Here is a 19,236-nt window from a genome sequence, read left to right on the forward strand (position 1 = left end):
GGTGTCACCACCAGTTCCAGCTCCCAGCCCTCTCTGATCTCAGGGCTCCCAACCTCATAAGGCCTGGCCCATAAAGGGTTCCACTCTCTCCCTGCAAACACCCCATCTGCCTTGCTTCCCTCACTACCCAGCCTAGATCCCAGGACCCAGAATTTTAGCATCTCTTTGCCAACACTTTAGACCCCTGTGCCGTTTTTTCCCTACCCATCTGGCAAAGCCCTAGGCCTGGATAAATCCCACTGTGTACATACATCCTCCCAGCCTACAGCTGGGTAGGTGAGCCCTGATGAAGGATTTCACTCAGCAGGACAGGACAAGACACACATACACTAAGGACCACCAACCTCAACTGGGGAGCCAAGACTGTCAGGCAATTGGGGATTTTGTGGGCAAGTTGCTTCTCAACACTCTGAATGATCATTCTCCTTCTTTCAAACTCCTCACCACCTCTTCTTCACTCTCAGCAGAAGACCTTGCCTCCCACTTTGCAGAAAAAATAGAAGCTCAAAATGAAATCTCCCTTAACATCCCACTATAAACCTACATCTACATCTGCACCCATCCTCTCTTTGTTCCTGCTTTTGGGTTCTAGAGAACTCATCCCTCCTCCTCCCCAAGACCAACCCCCCCACCCACATGCCTGATCCCAGCCCCTCGCACATGCTTGAGAGAACTGTACTCACTGATTATCTCCCCTATTTCTTACACTCTTGATTAACCTCTCTCTCCTGGATCTGCCATTCACTTTTAAACAAATCTCAGGTTTCTTCTACTTTAAAACACACCTCCCCTAACATACATATTGGACCTATCACTTTATCTTTCTCGTCCTTTTTACACAAAATCATCTCGAAAGACCCACTGCCTCCCTCATCCCTCCTGCACTCATCAGACCACTGCCATCTGACCCCCTCCATCATGCCACACATAAATAGCCCTCCCTAAGGCCCCAACAGTCTCTACACCTGTCCATAAACCAAAGCCCAGGGCTGCACCCTCCTCCTATCTGACCCCTCAGAGCATTTCCCTCCATCAAGTCTTCACAGCTTCCTAAAATGTCTCCCTTGGCCTCCTTCCATAAGCCCACTCTCCTGGGCTTTCTCCAGCCTGTCCAGCCACTCCTGATCAGCCTTTGCAGGAGATCCTTGTGTACACAGCCCTAATCTGTAGATGTACCTCAAACCTTCGTCCTGGGCCATCTCTCTTCTCTCTCCACATTCTTCGCCCTGGGCAAGCTTCTCCTCATCCACAGCCGCAGTTATCATCTCTCTATCGACAACTTCTCATCTTCATCTCTAGCCCAGACCTCCACGCCACATCCAAACCCAGGTTTCCAAGAACCTTCTCAACATCTGCACATGGTGACTGTAAGGCATTTCAAGCTCAAGATGTCTAATGTAGAATATATACTTTCACCTCTCTGTCCACATCCTCCTCTCCTCAATCAAACCACCCCCGTCTCAATCCTCTTCCAGTTTTTTCTATCTCAGTGAAAGATACTGCCTACTTGTTTGCACAGAAACCTCAAGGTCCATTCTGACATTGCCTCTTCCTTCCCCTCACATTCCAACACACCTCTGTGACAACTTTAGTTCCTGATTAACTCTGGGAACCTTCCACTGCTCTCCAACTCCACTGCCACCAGCACCCCCCCGCCCTGCCTCCCCACCCCCTCCCCTACCACTTCACCCCCTCCCCCGCCCCCGACACACATACTGTCTTCTCCCTGGATGCCTGCCTGCACTCCTAACCCTGGCTTGTCTTCCCACATCTACTCATACCCACCAGACACACTCCACTCTCCACTGGGCAGGCACACAGGTCACAGTAAAATTCAGATTTCATCCTGTACCTCTTGGGCTTACACCGTCAGTGGCTTCCAATGGCTCTTAGGATGGAGAAAAAAAACCTGATGTGCCCAGTCCTTCACATGGAGTCTGCCCTCTGCCCACCTTCTACACTCCCCAGTTCCCCTGCTCTCCCTCTGGGCCATGCTACAAAGGCCTTTTCTTGTCTATTCTCTCAGCTGTACCTTCTGCCCTAGGCCCTTTGCACAGGTTCTTCCCTCTGCTCAGGTTTCTTCTCCCCGACTCTCCCTTACACATAGTTCTGGTTTCCTCATAACCATCAATTTCTCAGGGAATCCTTCCCTAACTCCCAAGAAAAAAATAGATCCTTCCTTCCTGTTATATGCTTTCACAATAATAGCACACACGCACACACAGAGCGCTATTGTTCAGAGCTCCTCCAAGCATTTCTGCTGAGAATTCATTTACTCCTTATGACAACCCAATGAGGTAGAAATTATAATTATCTCCATTGTACAGATGAAGAAACTGAGTCACAGCGAAGTTATGTAACTTGCCCAAAGTCACCTAATGAGGCAAAGCCAGAATTTGAACCCAGGCAGTGTGACTCCAGTGCAGCTTTTAAACACTATATTATTACATAAGAAAACACTATCTTTTTCCTTCCGGCACCTACCCGCTGTTTGTAACACTGTATTGTATGACTATTAGTCTCCTCCATTAGACTGTAAGCTCTATAGGAGTAGAGACTATTCCATCCCCGACGGTAGGTGCTCAATAAATATTTGCTCAAGAAAATCGGAAATGTTGAATGTGTACAGACACATAACATTTTCCATTCAAGTTCAAGACAAACATAAGCACATACCTGGACCTCCTAGGGTTAGGGACTCCTGCACTGGTAAGAAACATGCTGCCATCAGATTCTCAATGGGTCCACGAAGTTAAGAACAACTGACTCTAACATTCTCCAGCCTACCTCACCTTTTCCCTGCCAACCTTCCCTTAACAACTACAACAGCCTCACATTTAGTATTAATAGTATGTGCTTTGGTTTTAGCAATCTTTTAAAAACACAAAACAAGGGCAACCTCCTTTGAAAAGCCAGTCAGAGACTATCTAATGCCCTCAGAGCAAAGTCCAGACTCCGTTCGGGGTGGTGGTGTGGCAGACCTTGTCTACTTCTTCATCCTCATGGGCCCTCATTTGTTCCCTCTTCCCCACCCCACCCCACCCCACCTCGACAGCCCAGCAGCGCAGACTGGGAGTTCTGGGTTTAGGGTTCCCAGGCAATAGCAGGGTGTTTTCTCATGCCTAGACTCAAGCAGTACCCTCTGCCAGTCCTCTCCTTTGCACCCAGCAATTTCAGGTGTCTTTATGCCTCAGCTTAGATATCTCTTTGGGGTTTGGTGCCCCTCCTTGGGGCGCCCATAGGCCGCATCTGTCGCTGACAATGCACACCAGATATTGAACTATAGTTGCTTGGTTACGGACAGTAGTCTCTGTGAGCTTTGAGGGCAACCGCCATGTATTATGCATCTTCTGAATCCCCCTAGCCTAGCCCGGTGCTAGCCCAAGTTACAGTGCTTACTACAGATTCGTTTAATTAGCGAATGAATGAATGAATAACCTGACAACTCGTGTCTGGTTCATGGGCACCAAAAACCGTGTGAAATGGATAAACGAGCAGATAATGGCAGTACGAAGTTCGGATCTAGAGAAAGATCCAGATTAGGGAGTTCAGAGACGAGTAAAACGCAGACCCAGCCATCAGAGAATTAACAAGGAAGACAAATCTCTTCAAGGAGCCAGCCGGAAAGATTAAAAGAGTCATCCATGTCACGGCCGGGCCCGGGGGTGGGTCCCTGTCTAGCCCCGCCTGCTCAGCGCCAATGGGCGGTCTTGTTGCCCACGAGTCTCCGCCCCTTTCGCTTTGAGGGGCGGGGCCGGCCACTCCTGGAGAGGAGACTACGTTTCCCGGCGCGCCGCGCGGCCGGAGCCAAAGAGGAGCCGGAAGTGGGGCGCGCGAGGTCTTAGGGCGCGAGGGAAGTGGCAGGCGGGGACTAAGGCGGGGCGTGCAGGTAGCCGGCCGTCCGGGGGTCGCGGGCATGGCCGAGGCCAGGAAGCGGCGGGAGCTACTTCCCCTGATCTACCACCATCTGCTGCGGGCTGGCTATGTGCGTGCGGCGCGGGAAGTGAAGGAGCAGAGCGGCCAGGTAAACGTTCGTGGGCCGTGTGCGAGGGCCGCGTGCAAGATGTGGAGATCAGAGGCCCGCGCCCCGTCCCCAGGCGACCCGGCGGGCGCCCGGAGCCGGGTCCCGCAGTGCTCGACTGCGCGGGCCAGGGGTTCCAGAGGAGCCGCAATCTCTGCCTCCCCACTGCGACTTCAGTTCCCCTGGGCCTCACTTTCCTCATCTGTGCAGTGGGTTGGGCCAGAAAGTGTGCTCGCAGGGGCCGAACTTTGTAATTCCCGCGTCCCTTACCTCCACCCCCTTCCTGGTAGCGGGTGTTTTAAGTTTCCTAAGTCTCTCGCCACGTGGCTAGGCGCAGCGCGGCCCCCCTGGGACGAGGAGGTTGCTGCGAGTCTCGGGAGTGGATTGCAACCAGCCCCTCGGGGGAGCGCCTGGAGAAGGGACCCCACAAGCCCCTTAGTTGAGCTGGAACTGAGGCCTTTAGCGATTGCCTGTACTGAGACGAACAGCTTTGGGAGTCGAACTCGTGGTACAGTCATTTCTTACTTGGTTGATTAATCCGGTACTCGGGGCGCTTCCTGGTGTTCGAATGGTGTCTGGTTCATGGGCACCAAAAACCGTGTGAAATGGATAAACGAGCAGTACGAAGTGATGGTGAGCACCGTCTCCCAGCTCTCCTGGAGCTTACACTCTAGTAAGGTAGACAAATCAAAGAATCACAAAAGCAACTATATACTTAGCACTACAATAAGTGTTAAGAATGAGAGGGATGGGCCGGGCACGGTAGCTCACGCCTGTAATCCCAGCACTTAGGGAGGCTGAGGTGGGTGGATCACTTGAGGTCAGGAGTTCGAGACCAGCCTGGCCAACATGGTGAAACCCCGTCTCTACTAAAAATACAAAAATTAGCCGAGCGTGGTGGTGCACGCCTGTAATCCTGGCTACTCATGTGACTGAGGCACTAGAATTGCTTGAACCCCGGAGGCAGAGGTTGCAATGAGCCAAGACTCTGCCACTGCACTCCCGCCTGGGTGATAAAGCCAGACTCCATCTCAAAAAAAAAAAAGAAGAGACGGATGGCAGATTGCCCTGGTCAGGAATAGCTGAGGTGTAAATTGTAAATGCCTTCTGGTGGGAGGGAACTTGTGTACACACTGGCCTCAAGAAAGTCCACTCTCTGGAGCCCAGGAGTTTGAGGATACAGTATGAGCCATGATCATGCCACCGTACTCCATCCTGGGCAACAGAGCAAGACACTGTCTCAAAAAAAAATTTTTTTAAGTCCATAGCAGGCCAGATGACATAGCTCACTCCTGTAATCTCAGCACTTTGGGAGGCCGAGGCAGGCGGATCACTTGAGGCCAGGAGTTCAAAACCAGCCTGACCAATGTGGTGAAACCCTGTCTCTACTAAAAATGCAAAAATTAGCCAGACATGGTGGCGTTCACCTGTAGTCCCAGTTACTCGGGAGGCTGAGGCAGGAGAATCACTTGAACCCAGGAGGCAGAGGTTGCAGTGAGCTGAGGTTGAGCCACTGCACTTCATCCTGGGCGACAAAGCGAGACTCCATCTGAAAAGAAAAAAAAAATGTGTCCATAGCAGCTGAAGTGTGGAGTACAACGGCCAGATGCCCCTGATGGAGGCAGGGGCTGACTGGAGTGGTCTGGTGGGCAGTTTGATCTTCCTTGGAAAAGCAGTGGTAAACCAATGGAGAGTTTTGAGCTGGTGAGAGGGTATCCTGAGTAGTCAGATCCCTTTGCCCTATGGTGTAGGCTCTGTTCCTAATGCTTACTCTCAGAACCTCCTGGAGGGACTAAAGGGTGATGGGCCCTAAGACGTTATCTATGCTTTTCCCACTCTCTCTGAACTTCACTTGCTCTTCCTACTGCAGTTATAGTACTTCACAGATAAGGGGAGCAAGAGCTAGTACCCATCTTCATTGGAGCAGAAATATCCTGCCCTTGTGGAGCACACATTCTAGTAGGAGCAGACAGGTAACAAATAGAAAAAGTTTAATAAGTTAGTGATATAGTGTATCCAGTGATGGTTGGTGCTTACTGTAAAATAAGGCAGGCAAGGGGGATAAGGGATGTCTGAATTCAGTTATAAGTAGGGCAGTCAGGGAAGTCTCATTGAGAAGGTGTCATTTGGGCAGAGACCTGAAGGAAATGAGGGAGTGAGCTATGTAGTTAACAGGAGAGAGAACATTCCAGACAACAAGAATAGCAAGGCCCTGTTAGAGGCAGGGTGGCCTGACACATTTGAGGACAGCAAGGAGGACACTTTGCCTGAGGTGGAGCAGAGGGAAACTGACTTTGAAGTCTTAGTGTTACCGGCTCACTGCTGGGCACTGACAGATGGTCTTGTTCAAACCAGATAGCAGCCTGCAAGGTGGGTATCGCTGTTGCCCCATGTTAAGAAGAAGAAACCTGAAGTTTGAAGAGGTGACGAGATTAGTTCAGTCCACCCATGCCCCACATTGCTTAGCCTCATTGGAGTACTTGATATCCTGGCTTCTTGACATTTACAGAGACAGTGGTGGGCCCTCTGGCCTCTGCTCCAAAGGCCTGGATTCCACCTGGTTCTGTCTGCTTCCACCAAGGTACCGGTACCATTTGGGCCCAGTCTTTTCCTTGCAGAGTAGTGGACTGTGGTCATGCCACCTGGATGCCTCAGGTGTCTGGGCTGTGGTTCGAGCTTTTGGAAGATTGGCTGGCCAGGTCTTTGAAAGCTTTTTTAAAAGTTAAAGTTGGGAAAAAACCTGTCTCATAGCCTCTAGGCATGGATAGTGCCAGAGAGACTGGGAGCTGGATAGATGCTAGCTTGGAACATTCCAACTCTGGCCTTTCAAAGGGGCCTCTCACCATGTTGTCTTAAAAGGTTTTAGCTGGGATTAGTTGTCCATCTTGTCTCTGGAAGGTTTTGGACAGAAATGGCAGGGCCAAACAGACATACTTTCCTGAGCATGTCAGGTTCAGAGAGAATGGGAAAAGCATAGATAACGTCTTAGGGCCCATCACCCTTTTTTTAAAGAAAGGGTCTTGCTCTGTTGCCCAGGCTGAAGTACAGTGGCGCGAGCATGGCTCACCACGGCCTCGATATCCTGGGCTCAAGTGATCCTCCCACCTCAGCCTTCTGAGTAGGTGGGACCACCAGTGCATGCCACCATTCTCAGCTAATTTTAAAATTTTTTTGTAGAGACAGTCTCACTATGTTGCCCAGACTGGTCTTGAATTCCTGGGCTCAAGTGATCTTCCTGCCTCAGCCTCCGAAAGTGCTGAGATTACAGGTATGAGCCACCGTGCCTAGCCAAAAAGACCCTCTTCTGAACCACCTGTCTGTGCAAGTCATGAGTTTGGGGAGAGTTGGGCCCAAGGAGGATCCTTACTATGCTGGGGGTTAATTGTGGCTTTCTCTTTACCTCTCTGCAGAAGTGTTTCCTGGCTCAACCCGTAACCCTTCTGGACATCTATACACACTGGCAACAGTAAGTGGTGGGGCCAACAGGGTGGAGTAGGGACACCCCAAGCAACTCAGCTTGGAATAAGCTGGGATACCTGTCTGGTCTGAGATCTGTCCCCGTAGCCCACTCTGGGCACCACTGTTGCCTCCAGAAAGCTAGCTCACATCACATGGATGGGTATTTCTGTGTGGATATCTGGTAGTGGGAGGGCACACTGAGAGCTGTGATCTCTTAAGAACAAGAGCTTCTCACTGGCTTGTTATTCAGTTGACCAACAAATGTTTATTGATCACCTCCTGAAAGCCAAGTCCTATTCTTAGTATGCAAATATTGTCACGAGTGAGACAGACATGGTTCCTTCTTTCCAGCAGCTGACATCATAGCCAAGGAGGTAGGCATGAGTCAAAGAATGAAGCAAATGAATGTTAAATTACAGTGGTAGTAAGGATTACAAAAGAGAGGAACCTGTTGTCACAGCCACATAAATGGGTAAGCCTGGCTTCATTTGGGGATCCAGGGGAAGCTTCCCTGAGGTGATCTTTGACTTGAGAGCTTCAGGAATTGGAGGAGTGAACTATGCAGTAGGTAGAGAGCGGCAGGTGGAACGTACCTGCCAGTGGAAATTGCTCATGCTAAGTCCTGTGGCTGGCGGACAGTACAGATGGGGCTAGGTTATCGCATGGATAGCCACACGTGGGCTGGTTATCCATGGTGAGGAATTTTGTCTTTATCCAAGAGCAGCGGGGCCATGGTAGGGTGAAAAAGTGAGGAGATCACTCTGCACCGTGGTGAGACTGGTCGGGCCATGGACACCATCATCCAGGCAAGAGCTGATGGGGCTTCACACAGGGAGAACGGGGTACACAGTGGATTCCCAAGAATCCTAGGGATGAAACCAGGGCCTGTGGATGGGTGGGAGAGGAAGTATCCGATTGACTCCACGTCTGGCTTGTGTACCCATGCATAGAGCTTGAAGGGAACCCAGTTTGGAGGGGAAAGACTTCAATGACATGTTGAGTGTGAGATGCCTTTTAAACATATAAAATTTAAGTACTCTTCAAGGAAGGGGGAATCATGCAAGGATGTATCAACAGAGGAATGGTTAGAAAATGGAGAGAGTAATTATGTCATCTTCATGCACTGGCCTGACCACAGCTGACTAAGGGAGTGAAGGATGTGCAGACACATCCCATGAGGCATGGTAGAGAGTATTGAATTGCCTTGGGTGGAAAGGAGGCAGGAGAGGGATGTGAGGGACCACTGCACATCTTTGAGGACCAAGAATAGTGCGTTCTCTGAGGCCCTGGAGACAGAAGTGGGCCCCAAATATACCTGCTTCAGGAAGACAGGTTTCAGCTTCTGAGTATAACGACATCAGAGCTATCTAAAAATGAGGTAGGCTACGGTGGAAGTGGTGAGCTCCCTGTCATTGGAGGTGTGTGAACAAAGGCAGAAATGGTGTGGAAGGGATTACAGCCTCTGGTGGAGAGCTAAGATCATTGAAAACCCTGCCAGACCTCAGTTCTTGGCTGTCCTCTGCTGCTAAGGAGAGCTTAGAGTACAGGTTATAGCCCACACTTCCTCACCCTGACTTGCCCAGATGTGTGGGTGTTATTCGTAGTACTCCCTTCCCCCAGAAAACTGCTTCAGTGAGCTGCTCTGCACACTTTTCCCTGCCACCGGCCCCTTCTATGGGTGAGGGGTGCTGAGTGTGGGACAAGGACCTCAAACCCACCGAAGGCAGCGTAGCCTAGCAATTCCCTGCAGAGTTCAAACCCAGCAACTAGCTGTATGTATGACCTTGAGTGGATTTCTTGGCCTCCCTGAGTCTGTGTCTTCACCTATAAAATGAAAATAATGATGGCAATTATCTCATTGCATTGTGAGGGTTAGACACAGTGGTCCATATAAAGTGCTAAAACTACTGGTTGGAGGCTCCCCACTTCCTACACCGCGGCCCCCACCCCCACCCCCGAGTATTTATTGAGCACCTACAACAACCCAGGCAATATTCTTGATATAACTGGGAACAAACCAGAGAAAAATCCCTGCTCAGCATTTTTGTTGGGGGAAAAGAGGCAGAATAAATTGGTACATGTAAAAACGAAACCTGTTTTTAAAGGAGAATCCTGACAAGTGGTTTTCGTGGGAACAAGAGACCCAAGTGTCACATCCCAAACCATAATAGAACAGAGTCCATCGCGGCTGGGAAACCTGGGGCCTGGACAGTGACTCCCTGGAATGGGGGTCAACGGGCGTGAGACTTGAAAGTCCAGGGGCCCAGCCACCTAGGTGCTTATCCTATCCATGCCCCAGACTCACTTTGCCATGAGCGAGTCACTTAGCTGTTCAGTTTTTGAGACATGTACGAGGCACTGAGGCTACTGTAGTGAGCTGCCAGCTGCCCCCCTCCCTGGGCCTTTCTGTGTAGGGGAGGAATCTAGGAAGTAAGTAAAATAACAGGAGATAGAGAAAAGCTCTAAAGAAAATGAAACAGGATCACAGGGCAGAGCATGGCTTGGGGGAGGGGCGCAATCATCGAGGGCCTCTCTGGGGAGGCAACATTAAAGTTGAGACATGAAGGACAAGGACCTGGGCAGAGTCTTCCAAGAAGGCACGGTCCACACAGCACGTTCTGCAGGAGGAAGAGCCTGGGCGGTTCTGTCAGGTGCCTGCGTGGGTCAGCCCCTATCACTTAAAGACTGGTAGCTGCTGCAGCTGTTATATAACATTATCCTGCATTCCTGATTATTTTAAAGACTAATCAAGAATTGTAAAAGCACTTTATGAAGTGAGTGAAAATGCAGAATACAAAATTGTATCTATACTGTGTTTTCACCACTGTTTAGATTCTATGCATATTGCCTTGAAGAGCTGGAAGGATGTGGGAAGGTCTAGTCAAATCTTGTGGAGTTGTTCTGTCACCCAGTTGGTATAGACCGTCACCCTTGTCCTGCAGAACCTCAGAGCTTGGTCGGAAGCGGAAGGCAGAGGAAGATGCGGCACTGCAAGCTAAGAAGACCCGTGTGTCAGACCCCATTAGCACCTCAGAGAGCTCGGAAGAGGAGGAGGAAGCAGAAGCTGAAACCGCCAAAGCCAGTAAGAGCCTTGCAGCTTTGGGAACAGGCTGTGGAATATTGATTGTTCTAGGGTAGAGTCTACCTCCAGCTTCTTCTCTTATCACTGGAAGACCTAAAAGACCCTAGGGAGAAAATTGGGAGGGCACCACCTATCTTTGGCGGTATTTGAGCCCTTCCTCTGTGCCAGACATTGTATCTCCAGGCTCTGGGGATGCAAGGCCAAACCAAAACAACCAGATGGATCCTTCCAGTCTCGTTTGGTGTACGGGGCCTGGGAGCTATCCAGCACTTTGGGAGGTCTAGGTAGAAGGATCACTTGAGCCCAGGGGTTGCAGACCAGCCTGGGCAACATGGCAAAACCCTGTCTCTACAAAAAATTTAAAATTTAGCCGGGCATGGTGGCATGTGCCTATAGTTTCAGCTGCCTGGGAGGCCTGAGGTGGGAGGATTACTTGAGCCCAGGAGGTCAAGGCTGCAGTGAGCCGTGACCGTGCCATTGCACTCCAGCCTGGGCAACAAAGCAAGACTGTTTCAAAAAAAAAAAAAAAAGGAAGGAGTCCTCTTTGGCATCCTGAGCAACATAGTGAGACCCCATCTCTGCGAAAAATAAGAAAATTAGCTGGGCATGCTGGCATGCACTGGTGGTCCCAGCTACTCGGGAGGCTGAGGTAGGAGGATCACGTGAGCCCAGGCATTGGAAGTTGCAGTGAGCTATGAATGTGCCACCGTACTCCAGCCTGGGCAGCAGAGCAAGACCCTGTCTCAAAAAAATTTTTAAAAGGGTCCTCATTGAGAGAGAATCATGCTGAAGTATTTGTGGGCAACATGATAGGATATCTGGTATTTTCTTCAAAGTAATGTTTGATGGGGAAGGGTGAGTGAGATATTAGGTGAGATGAGAAGATTGGTCACAAGTTGCTAATGGTTGGAGCTGCCTGGTTCTTCCTACTTACTACTTAAAATTTTCCATAATTATAGAAAGAGAGAGATGAAGTGCCAGGAAAAGAATTAGATCATGCCATTCATCTCAGCAACATTCTCCTTAACAATGGAAATCTAAGATTTAAGGAGACAATACCCTGGTATAAAAGCACTGAGAAGCCGGGCGCAGTGGCTCACACCTGTAATCCTAGCACTTTGGGAGGCCAAGGTGGGCAGATCACAAGGTCAGGAGATCGAGACCATCCTAGCTAACATGGTGAAACCCCGTCTCTCTAAAAATACAAAAAATTAGTCGGGCATGGTGGCGGGCGCCTGTAGTCCCAGCTACTCGGGAGGCTGAGGCAGGAGAATGGCGTGAACCCGGGAGGCGGAGCTTGCAGTGAGCCAAGATCATGCCACTGCTCTCTAGTCTGAACGACAGAGTGGTACTCTGTCTCAAAAAATTAATTAATTAAGTAATAAAAAAGCACTGAGAATCAGTGAATATCAATATCTAACAGGACTCAGGTGGCATGGTTCAGCTACCTGTCCACTAAGAAGCCATTTGAATTCCAGGCAACTTTCTGTATGGACCTGGGGCTGCCTGGCTGCCTGCCTGACCACTGCCGCTTTTTGCCAAGCAGCTTTCAGGGCTACAGTGTGGTGGTCTATGTGAATGGTGCCCATTGCCCATTGCAGTGTGAAGTGCCCAGTAGGCAGCGAGAACGTGGGCCAGTCCTTTTCCCTCCAAGGGCCTCAACGCCTCATGCTGCAGGGGAGTTGGGAATCCATCAGGGATGCAGACACGTACATCCTCTTCTCTCTTGCTCCTGGTGGACCTGGCTGATGTATCACAGAGCTCATTCCCGCAAGTCTGGGCTCAACCTCAGATCCTCATGCCAGCACCAGGCAGCCAATACCAATAGCAGTGTTAGGTGAGATGAAACCTGTTTGCCATTCACAGATGAGAAAAACTCATCTGGCTCCTTTAGCAGATGTTTGTTTCTTGCAGCCCCAAGACTAGCATCTACCAACTCCTCAGTCCTGGGGGCGGACTTGCCATCAAGTCTGAAAGAAAAAGCCAAGGTGAGTGGGACTGCTTTCCAAGCTGTTGCCTATGGGATTTACCTGGTAGGGGACAGTCTCCTGTCAGAGAAGGATAGGGTTGTAATTGCCCCACCTGGATTCAGAGCTGAACCTGTGTCACCAGTTGTGGGATCTTACTCCCTTCACCTCTCTGGGCCTCAGTTTACTTTTCTATAAGATGAGGATGATGCCTGCTGCAATGGGCCACTGGGCACATTCTACACCTGAGATAGGCGATTTCTTTCCTCTTTAATCCCTGCATTCACCTGTCACTCAACAGATCTTGATTAATACCTGTTATGTTCCAGGCACTGTGCTAGGTGTGGAGGCACCGTAGTGATCAAGACACCTGTGGTTCTGAAACTCTAAAAGCATTTTCCAAACTGGAAACTGCTCAGAAAACAGGGTGTCATTTTCTGATAATCCAGAAAGCAGAGTCAGATACATACATGTATAAAGAATTGTGCCTCTGCAATTGCCTGGAGCATTAGCAACAATGTCTCAAAGTAATCATGAAATAATGATAAGATCAACAAACTGCTACTTACCACTTAGTAAATAACTACCGTGTCCCAAGAACTGGGATTCTGTTCTCTCAACATGTCTGGTGAGAGGAGGTACTGTTTTTAACCTCACTTTAAAGATTAGGAAACCGATTGAAGGGGTAGTTTACCCAAACCCACACAGCTAGGAAGTGGTAAGATTGGGTTCAGATGCAAGTGGCCTGTGCTCTTACTTCACCATGCCATACCAGATGTGTCTGTCACTCTTGTTCTCTGTAGGCAGAGACAGAGAAAGCCGGCAAGACTGGGAACTCCATGCCACACCCTGCCACTGGGAAGACAGTGACCAACCTTCTTTCTGGGAAGTCTCCCAGGAAATCAGCAGAACCATCAGCAAATACTACGTTGGTCTCAGAAACTGAGGAGGAGGGGAGTGTCCCGGCCTTTGGAGCTGCTGCCAAGCCTGGTGAGAAGCCCCCACCTGTAGGAATCAAGTCCCCAGAACTTAGGCTGGTGAGGCAGCCTAGGCATTGCTTTGTTAAGTTCTGGGACATTTCTGGAACCAAAGTTTTGTCTCCATGACAGCCAGGTTCCTGCACCTTAGGCCATTTTCCCATCCCCTGGATGAGGGAGGGTCAGCTACAGGGACCTGGCCTCGGGCTGAACAGCCCATCTAGTGGTTGGAGCATTTTCTGCTTTATGACTCCCTGGTGAGTTACAGGGACCACTGGTAGCTCAGAGACTAAACTGAAAGGCCTGAGTTTGCCTGTTTCCTATGTAGAGTAGACATCTGTCCGGCCTGCATCAGTGGATATGATGGTGGATGGAGGTTCTGTAGACTGTTGCTGGTGCGTGCTTGTTGGGTCCCCTCACAGCCCTTCCCAGGGCCTCAGAGATGTGTGGGAGCATAGGGATGATGATGGTACTCACCTCAGAAGGGGGCTTCACAGCTCAGTGCATGTGAAGGGTGAGCGCTCAGCACCTGGCATTGATGAGCAGCTGGTTTGTTGGGAGGTGCTGGGAAGGGGCAGGTGAGGCTGGAAAGGAAGTCCCTCAGTCCCCTCTGTGTCCGACCCTCAGGGATGGTGTCAGCAGGCCAGGCCGACAGCTCCAGCGAGGACACCTCCAGCTCCAGCGATGAGACAGATGTGGAGGTAATTGCCACCCATCCCTAGGAGTTGCCCTCTCCCAGCCTCTAACCCTCCCAGGAGCCTGTCTGGGGCTTCAGACACCAGTGGGCCCAGATCAGTTCAGCCCCTGTGGCAGGGGGACCGGGAACTGGAAAGGCTGCAGCCGGGGAGGGGCAGGGAGAAAAGCCTGGTGCTGCTTGCTGCACTCTGAGTGTAAGATCAGCCCCGGGGGTGGGAGGGGGACCCCCTCCTGCCTGTGAGACTAGACAAGGCTTCCTGGGAGAGGTGGCCTGGAGCAAGGCCTCAAAGCACAGTGGGCTTCACTGGGAAGGGGTGTGGAGGAGTCAGGGCATTCCAGACAAGAAATGGGGCAAGAGCAGGGCCCCGGGGCAACAGTGTGGCTATCTTGTGGTGTGGCTAGGGCTGCGGCTGCTGAGAGGGTTCTGGGCCCAGTGGTGAATGCCAGACCTAGACACTTGGCTAGAGTTGGGCTGGACTCTTGGGTTTGTGAACTTTGACCTGGAAAAGGTCCTGACAGGTTACTTTTTATTGTGTACCTACTAAGTGGCAGGCCTGGGGAATATATAGTGATGAGCAGGACAGGCAGAGTTCCTGGTGCCATGGGGCAAGGGAGCGTCCCTCAAATATTTAACTGTGGTGATGGCTGCTATGAAGGGGAAATGTAGAGAACCATGTGGGGCAGGAACCTGGCATTGATGAGTAGGCGTAAGCAGAAGGAATGGCATGTGCAGAGAAGGAGGCAAAGAGAATTTGGTGCTTTTAAAGAACATTGATCTTTTTTTTTTTTTTTTTTTAAGACAGTTCTCACTCTGTCACCCAGGCTGGAGTACAGTGGCGTGATCTTGGCTAACTGCAACTTCCACCTCCTGGGTTCAAGCGATTCTCATGCCTCAGCCTCCCGAGTAGCTGGGATTACACGTGCATGCCACCACGCCTGGCTGATTTTTGTTTTTTTTTTGTAGAGACGGGGTTTCACCATGTTGGCCAGGCTGGTCTTGAACTCTTGACCTCAAGTGGTCCACTTGCCTTGGCCTCCCAAAGTGCTGGGATTACAGGCATGAGCCGCTGCACCTGGCCAAAACATTGATCTTTAAATGAAAGGGAGAAACCAGGCACGGTGGCTCACACCTGTAAGTGCAGCACTTTGGGAGGCCAAGGCAGGAGGATCATTTGAGTCCAGCAGTTTGAACCCAGCCTGAGCAACATAGTGAGACCCTGTCTCTACAAGATGTTATTTGTAAAAAAAACAAATAAATTGTGGGGAAAGTGACACAAGATGAAGTCCTAGGTAGACAGGGGCCAGATCTTCTGTCTGACCTTGAGGACCACCATAAGGAATTTGAGTTTTATTCTAGGGGCTGTGAGAAGCCATCCCAGCACAGCGAGATGGCCTGATTTGTGTTTCAAAAAGATTGCTGGCTGCAGCCTGGGTTGGAGGGCAGTGCAGAATAAAAGCAGTGAGGCCATGTAGGAGACTCTTGGAGTAATACTGGTATAAGAGGCTGGGGGCTAGAACAAGGTGTCCACAGTTGGAAAGATGTTTTCGATGGAAAACCAGCACAAATCAGGGATGAACTGATCTGGTGCCCAGGGAACTTCTGACTTTACTGTAGCGTGGTAACCCTGTGAAGGTTGAAAGCTCACCCATCTACCCCAGGCCTGACCAAGGGCTGCCCTCCACCTTCCATCCTCACCTTTGGGCCCTAGATACCACCAGCCATAAGGACACCCCTGGCTTCTATCACCCCAGGCCTTGCCAAAGGGAAGGGGACCGCTCCCAGCCCTCCATAAACACACAAACTCAATGGGCTGAGGCTGTGCAGAGCTCCAGTAGCAGACGCCCCAGAAACCCAGGGCTGCAAGGGGTGTGATGGATCTCAGAGGTGGAAGTAGGGCACTGACTGCCTGGGAAATGTCTGAATTGTAGAAGTGCAGGAAAGAGCTCACAAAAGGAAGGAATTTGCCCAAGGTGTCCAGCAAACCAGTGGCAGGGGTGGTGTTCACATCCTGAACTCCTGGCCCTCGTGATGGCTGCTGTGATCAGATACTTGAGTTTAAGGGGCAGACAGGATGAGCTCTCCTGATTGAGAGATGCGGCCCGTCTCTCAGGCCGAGCCCTGCGTGTGCCGGGTGGGAGATGAGCGTAATGGTTTTGAGATCTGTGCCAAAGTCAGACAGTCCAGGGTTCCAGTGGGGCTCTGCCCCTTCATATTGATCATGAGTAATTTTACCTCTTTAAGCCTCTTGTATTTTTCTGGAAAATGGGTCTAAAGCTACTAACTGTCTCAGGGAGTTGCTTAAAAATCCAATGGCATTAGGAAAGAGCTTTATCAACTGTTGAAGCACCTAATACAGAACCTTAGGGGAAACAGTAATTATTATTAATTTTCTAATTCCATCCTCTTGTTCCAGGGGAAACCCTCAGTAAAACCAGCCCAGGTCAAAGCCTCATCGGTTTCTACTAAGGAGTCTCCAGCAAGAAAGGCGGCCCCAGCCCCTGGGAAGGTGGGGGATGTGACACCCCAGGTCAGAGGAGGGGCCCTGCCCCCAGCCAAGAGGGCCAAGAAGCCAGAAGAGGAGTCAGAGAGTAGTGAGGAGGGGTCTGAAAGCGAGGAGGAGGCCCCTGCAGGGACACCAAGCCAGGTGAGGCCTGGAGGAGGGCTGCCCCTTGGAGGACCCTGCGGGTCCCCCAGCAGCCTGAGCACTATCCCATGAGCACCTCTGCCACTGGAGTTGGGGAGAGGGATGAGTACGGTGTGAAATTGAAGAGCAAGAACAGCCTGCTTCCCACAGGGGAGTCCTGCACTCTACTTTGTCTGTGACCAACTTTGCTTCAGTTTCTCTGCCTAGTAAATGGGCCGCTGTCCTTCCCAGCCAGTCATGCTGTGAGGTACTTGAGAAGTTTTGATTGCCTGGTCCTCTGACGTCTCAGGACAAACCAGACCCTGAGCAGGGAAACACCATGTTAGCTAAAGGGAATCCAGTTCCCTTCCCCATCTGCTGGGAGTGGGCAGGGCTGCAGCCCCAAGGCTCTGGGTGCATCCCAAGGGCAAGACGGGGGGCTGGAAAGCAATGGAAGTCAGAGCAGGAAGGAGGAAGAGTGAGGGTCACCCACCCAGCCCCAGGCCTAGGGAAGGACAAGGTGGAGGCATGCAGTAGGTAAGCAGATCCCCTGTGTTAGCTGCTGGTAAATGGTAAAGGGGAAAGTTGGGTGGGGGATGTAGGAATGGCAACTTGAAACGGAGTGATCTGGGCTGGCCTTGGGAGAAGGCGTCTCAGCAAAGACCAGAAGGAGGAAGCACTCTTAGGAAGGTCATTCCAGGCAGGGGCTCAGCAACTGTCAAGGCCTTGAGGTGGAAGTAGGACTCCCTCCCTGATCTTGCCCATTGTGTCTCCCAGGTGAAGCCCTTGGGGGAAAACCCCCAGGTGAAACCTGCCTCCACCATGGGCACGGGGCCCTTGGGGAAAGGCGCTGGCCCAGTGCTACCTAGGAAGGGAAGCAGAGGGGGTCTTAGGAGCCTCATTAAGGCCTCTGGACTTTATCTTAAAGGCATCATCAGAGAGTTCTCACAAGCAGGAGAGCAAACTGCCCTTTCTTTTTTACTAGGTAAAGACCTCTGAAAAAATCCTCCAGGTCAGAGCTGCCTCGACCGCTGCCAAGGGGACCCCTGGGAAAGGGGCTACCCCAGCACCCCCTGGGAAGGCAGGGGCTGTAGCCTTCCAGACCAAGGCAGGGAAGCCAGAGGAGGACTCGGAGAGCAGCAGCGAGGAATCGTCTGACAGTGAGGAAGAGACGCCAGCTGCCAAGGCCCTGCTTCAGGTGAAGCCTGAGGAGGGAGACCCCATGCAGTCAGGCCCTCCCCAGAAGGCTTCTCAGGACTTGTTCTCCCACTCTGTGTCAGAGCCCGGGGCGTGCCTCAGACCCCAGCCCCTTACTCCCCTCTCACTGTGTGGTGTCATTTGCCCTATCTGGTCTTCTTTACCTGGTGTCCTGTGTCTCCTCACACATCCATCCCCTGGGCTGTCTCCCCTTATCTTGTTTCTCCAGGCAAAGGCCTCAGGAAAAACCCCTCAGGTCGGAGCTGCCTCAGCCCCTGCCAAGGAGTCCCCCAGGAAAGGAGCTGCCCCAGCGCCCCCTGGGAAGACAGGGCCTGCAGTTGCCAAGGCCCAGACCGGGAAGCAGGAGGAGGACTCGCAGAGCAGCAGCGAGGAATCGGACAGTGAGGAGGAGGCACCTGATCAGGTGAGGCAGAGGGGAGGGGTGGAGAGTAGCCCCATGCCTAAACCCCAGCACCTGCATGGGTATGGCCACCTTTGCCGCCTCCAGCTCCTGTCTCCTCACACCTTCCGGGCTCTCCCCTCTCATCCTGTTTCTCACTCCAGACGAAGCCTTCAGGGAAGACCTCCCAGGTCAGAGCTGCCTCGGCCTCTGCCAAGGAGTCCCCCAGGAAAGGGGCTGCCCCAGCACCTCCTAGGAAAACAGGGCCTGCAGCCACCCAGGCCCAGGCAGGGAAGCAGGAGGAGGACTCGGGGAGCAGCAGTGAGGAGTCAGACAGTGACAGGGAGGCACCAGCAGCCATGAACGCAGCTCAGGTGAGGCTGGAAGCCGCCCTGCATGGCCTGTGCCTTGCCTCAGAAGACCTCCTGTGGGCTTGACTTTTCCTCTCTGAACCTAGAGCCCTGTGCGGCTGGCTTCGTTTGCTCTCCTCCCCACCTATGTCTTCACTCATATTCTCTTTCTGGACTCCCTGATCTTGTCCATTGTGTTTCCCAGGTGAAGCCCTTGGGGAAAAACCCCCAGGTGAAACCTGCCTCCACCATGGGCACGGGGCCCTTGGGGAAAGGCCCCGGCCCAGTGCTACCTGGGAAGGCGGGGCCTACAACACCCTCGGCCCAGGTGGGGAAGTGGGAGGACTCAGACAGCAGCAGTGAGGAGTCATCAGACAGCGATGATGGAGAGGTGCCCACAGCTGTGGCCCCGGCTCAGGTGAGGCCCCTTCCTGTAGGCTCTTTTCTTCCCCTCAGTGGAGCC

General features: G+C 51.7%; 1 protein-coding gene across 40 annotated transcripts in view; it reads left to right on the forward strand.

Annotated features, from left to right (window-relative positions):
- The first annotated feature begins 3,835 nt into the window (after nt 1–3,835).
- TCOF1 (treacle ribosome biogenesis factor 1) overlaps nt 3,836–19,236 on the forward strand; it is a 39,859-nt gene continuing 24,458 nt past the window's right edge. For 32 of the 40 annotated variants that reach the window (XR_012414257.1, XR_012414269.1, XR_012414265.1 and 29 more), the window contains exons 1-11: nt 3,836–4,024; nt 7,432–7,487; nt 10,423–10,562; nt 12,477–12,550; nt 13,333–13,519; nt 14,134–14,207; nt 16,617–16,847; nt 17,812–18,024; nt 18,253–18,447; nt 18,588–18,797; nt 18,979–19,191. Coding sequence is in view for 16 of the 40 variants with exons in the window: in XM_005558252.5 (XP_005558309.3) it covers nt 3,917–4,024; nt 7,432–7,487; nt 10,423–10,562; nt 12,477–12,550; nt 13,333–13,519; nt 14,134–14,207; nt 16,617–16,847; nt 17,812–18,024; nt 18,253–18,447; nt 18,588–18,797; nt 18,979–19,191 (1,701 nt within the window). In the remaining 24 variants the exon portion in view is untranslated. The remainder of the gene's footprint in view (nt 4,025–7,431; nt 7,488–10,422; nt 10,563–12,476; nt 12,551–13,332; nt 13,520–14,133; nt 14,208–16,616; nt 16,848–17,811; nt 18,025–18,252; nt 18,448–18,587; nt 18,798–18,978; nt 19,192–19,236) is intronic. The other 8 variants (XR_012414276.1, XR_012414277.1, XR_012414279.1 and 5 more) reach the window with 1 other exon arrangement.

The sequence above is a fragment of the Macaca fascicularis genome, chromosome 6, assembly GCF_037993035.2.
Source record: "Macaca fascicularis isolate 582-1 chromosome 6, T2T-MFA8v1.1".
Lineage (NCBI taxonomy): Eukaryota > Metazoa > Chordata > Mammalia > Primates > Cercopithecidae > Macaca > Macaca fascicularis.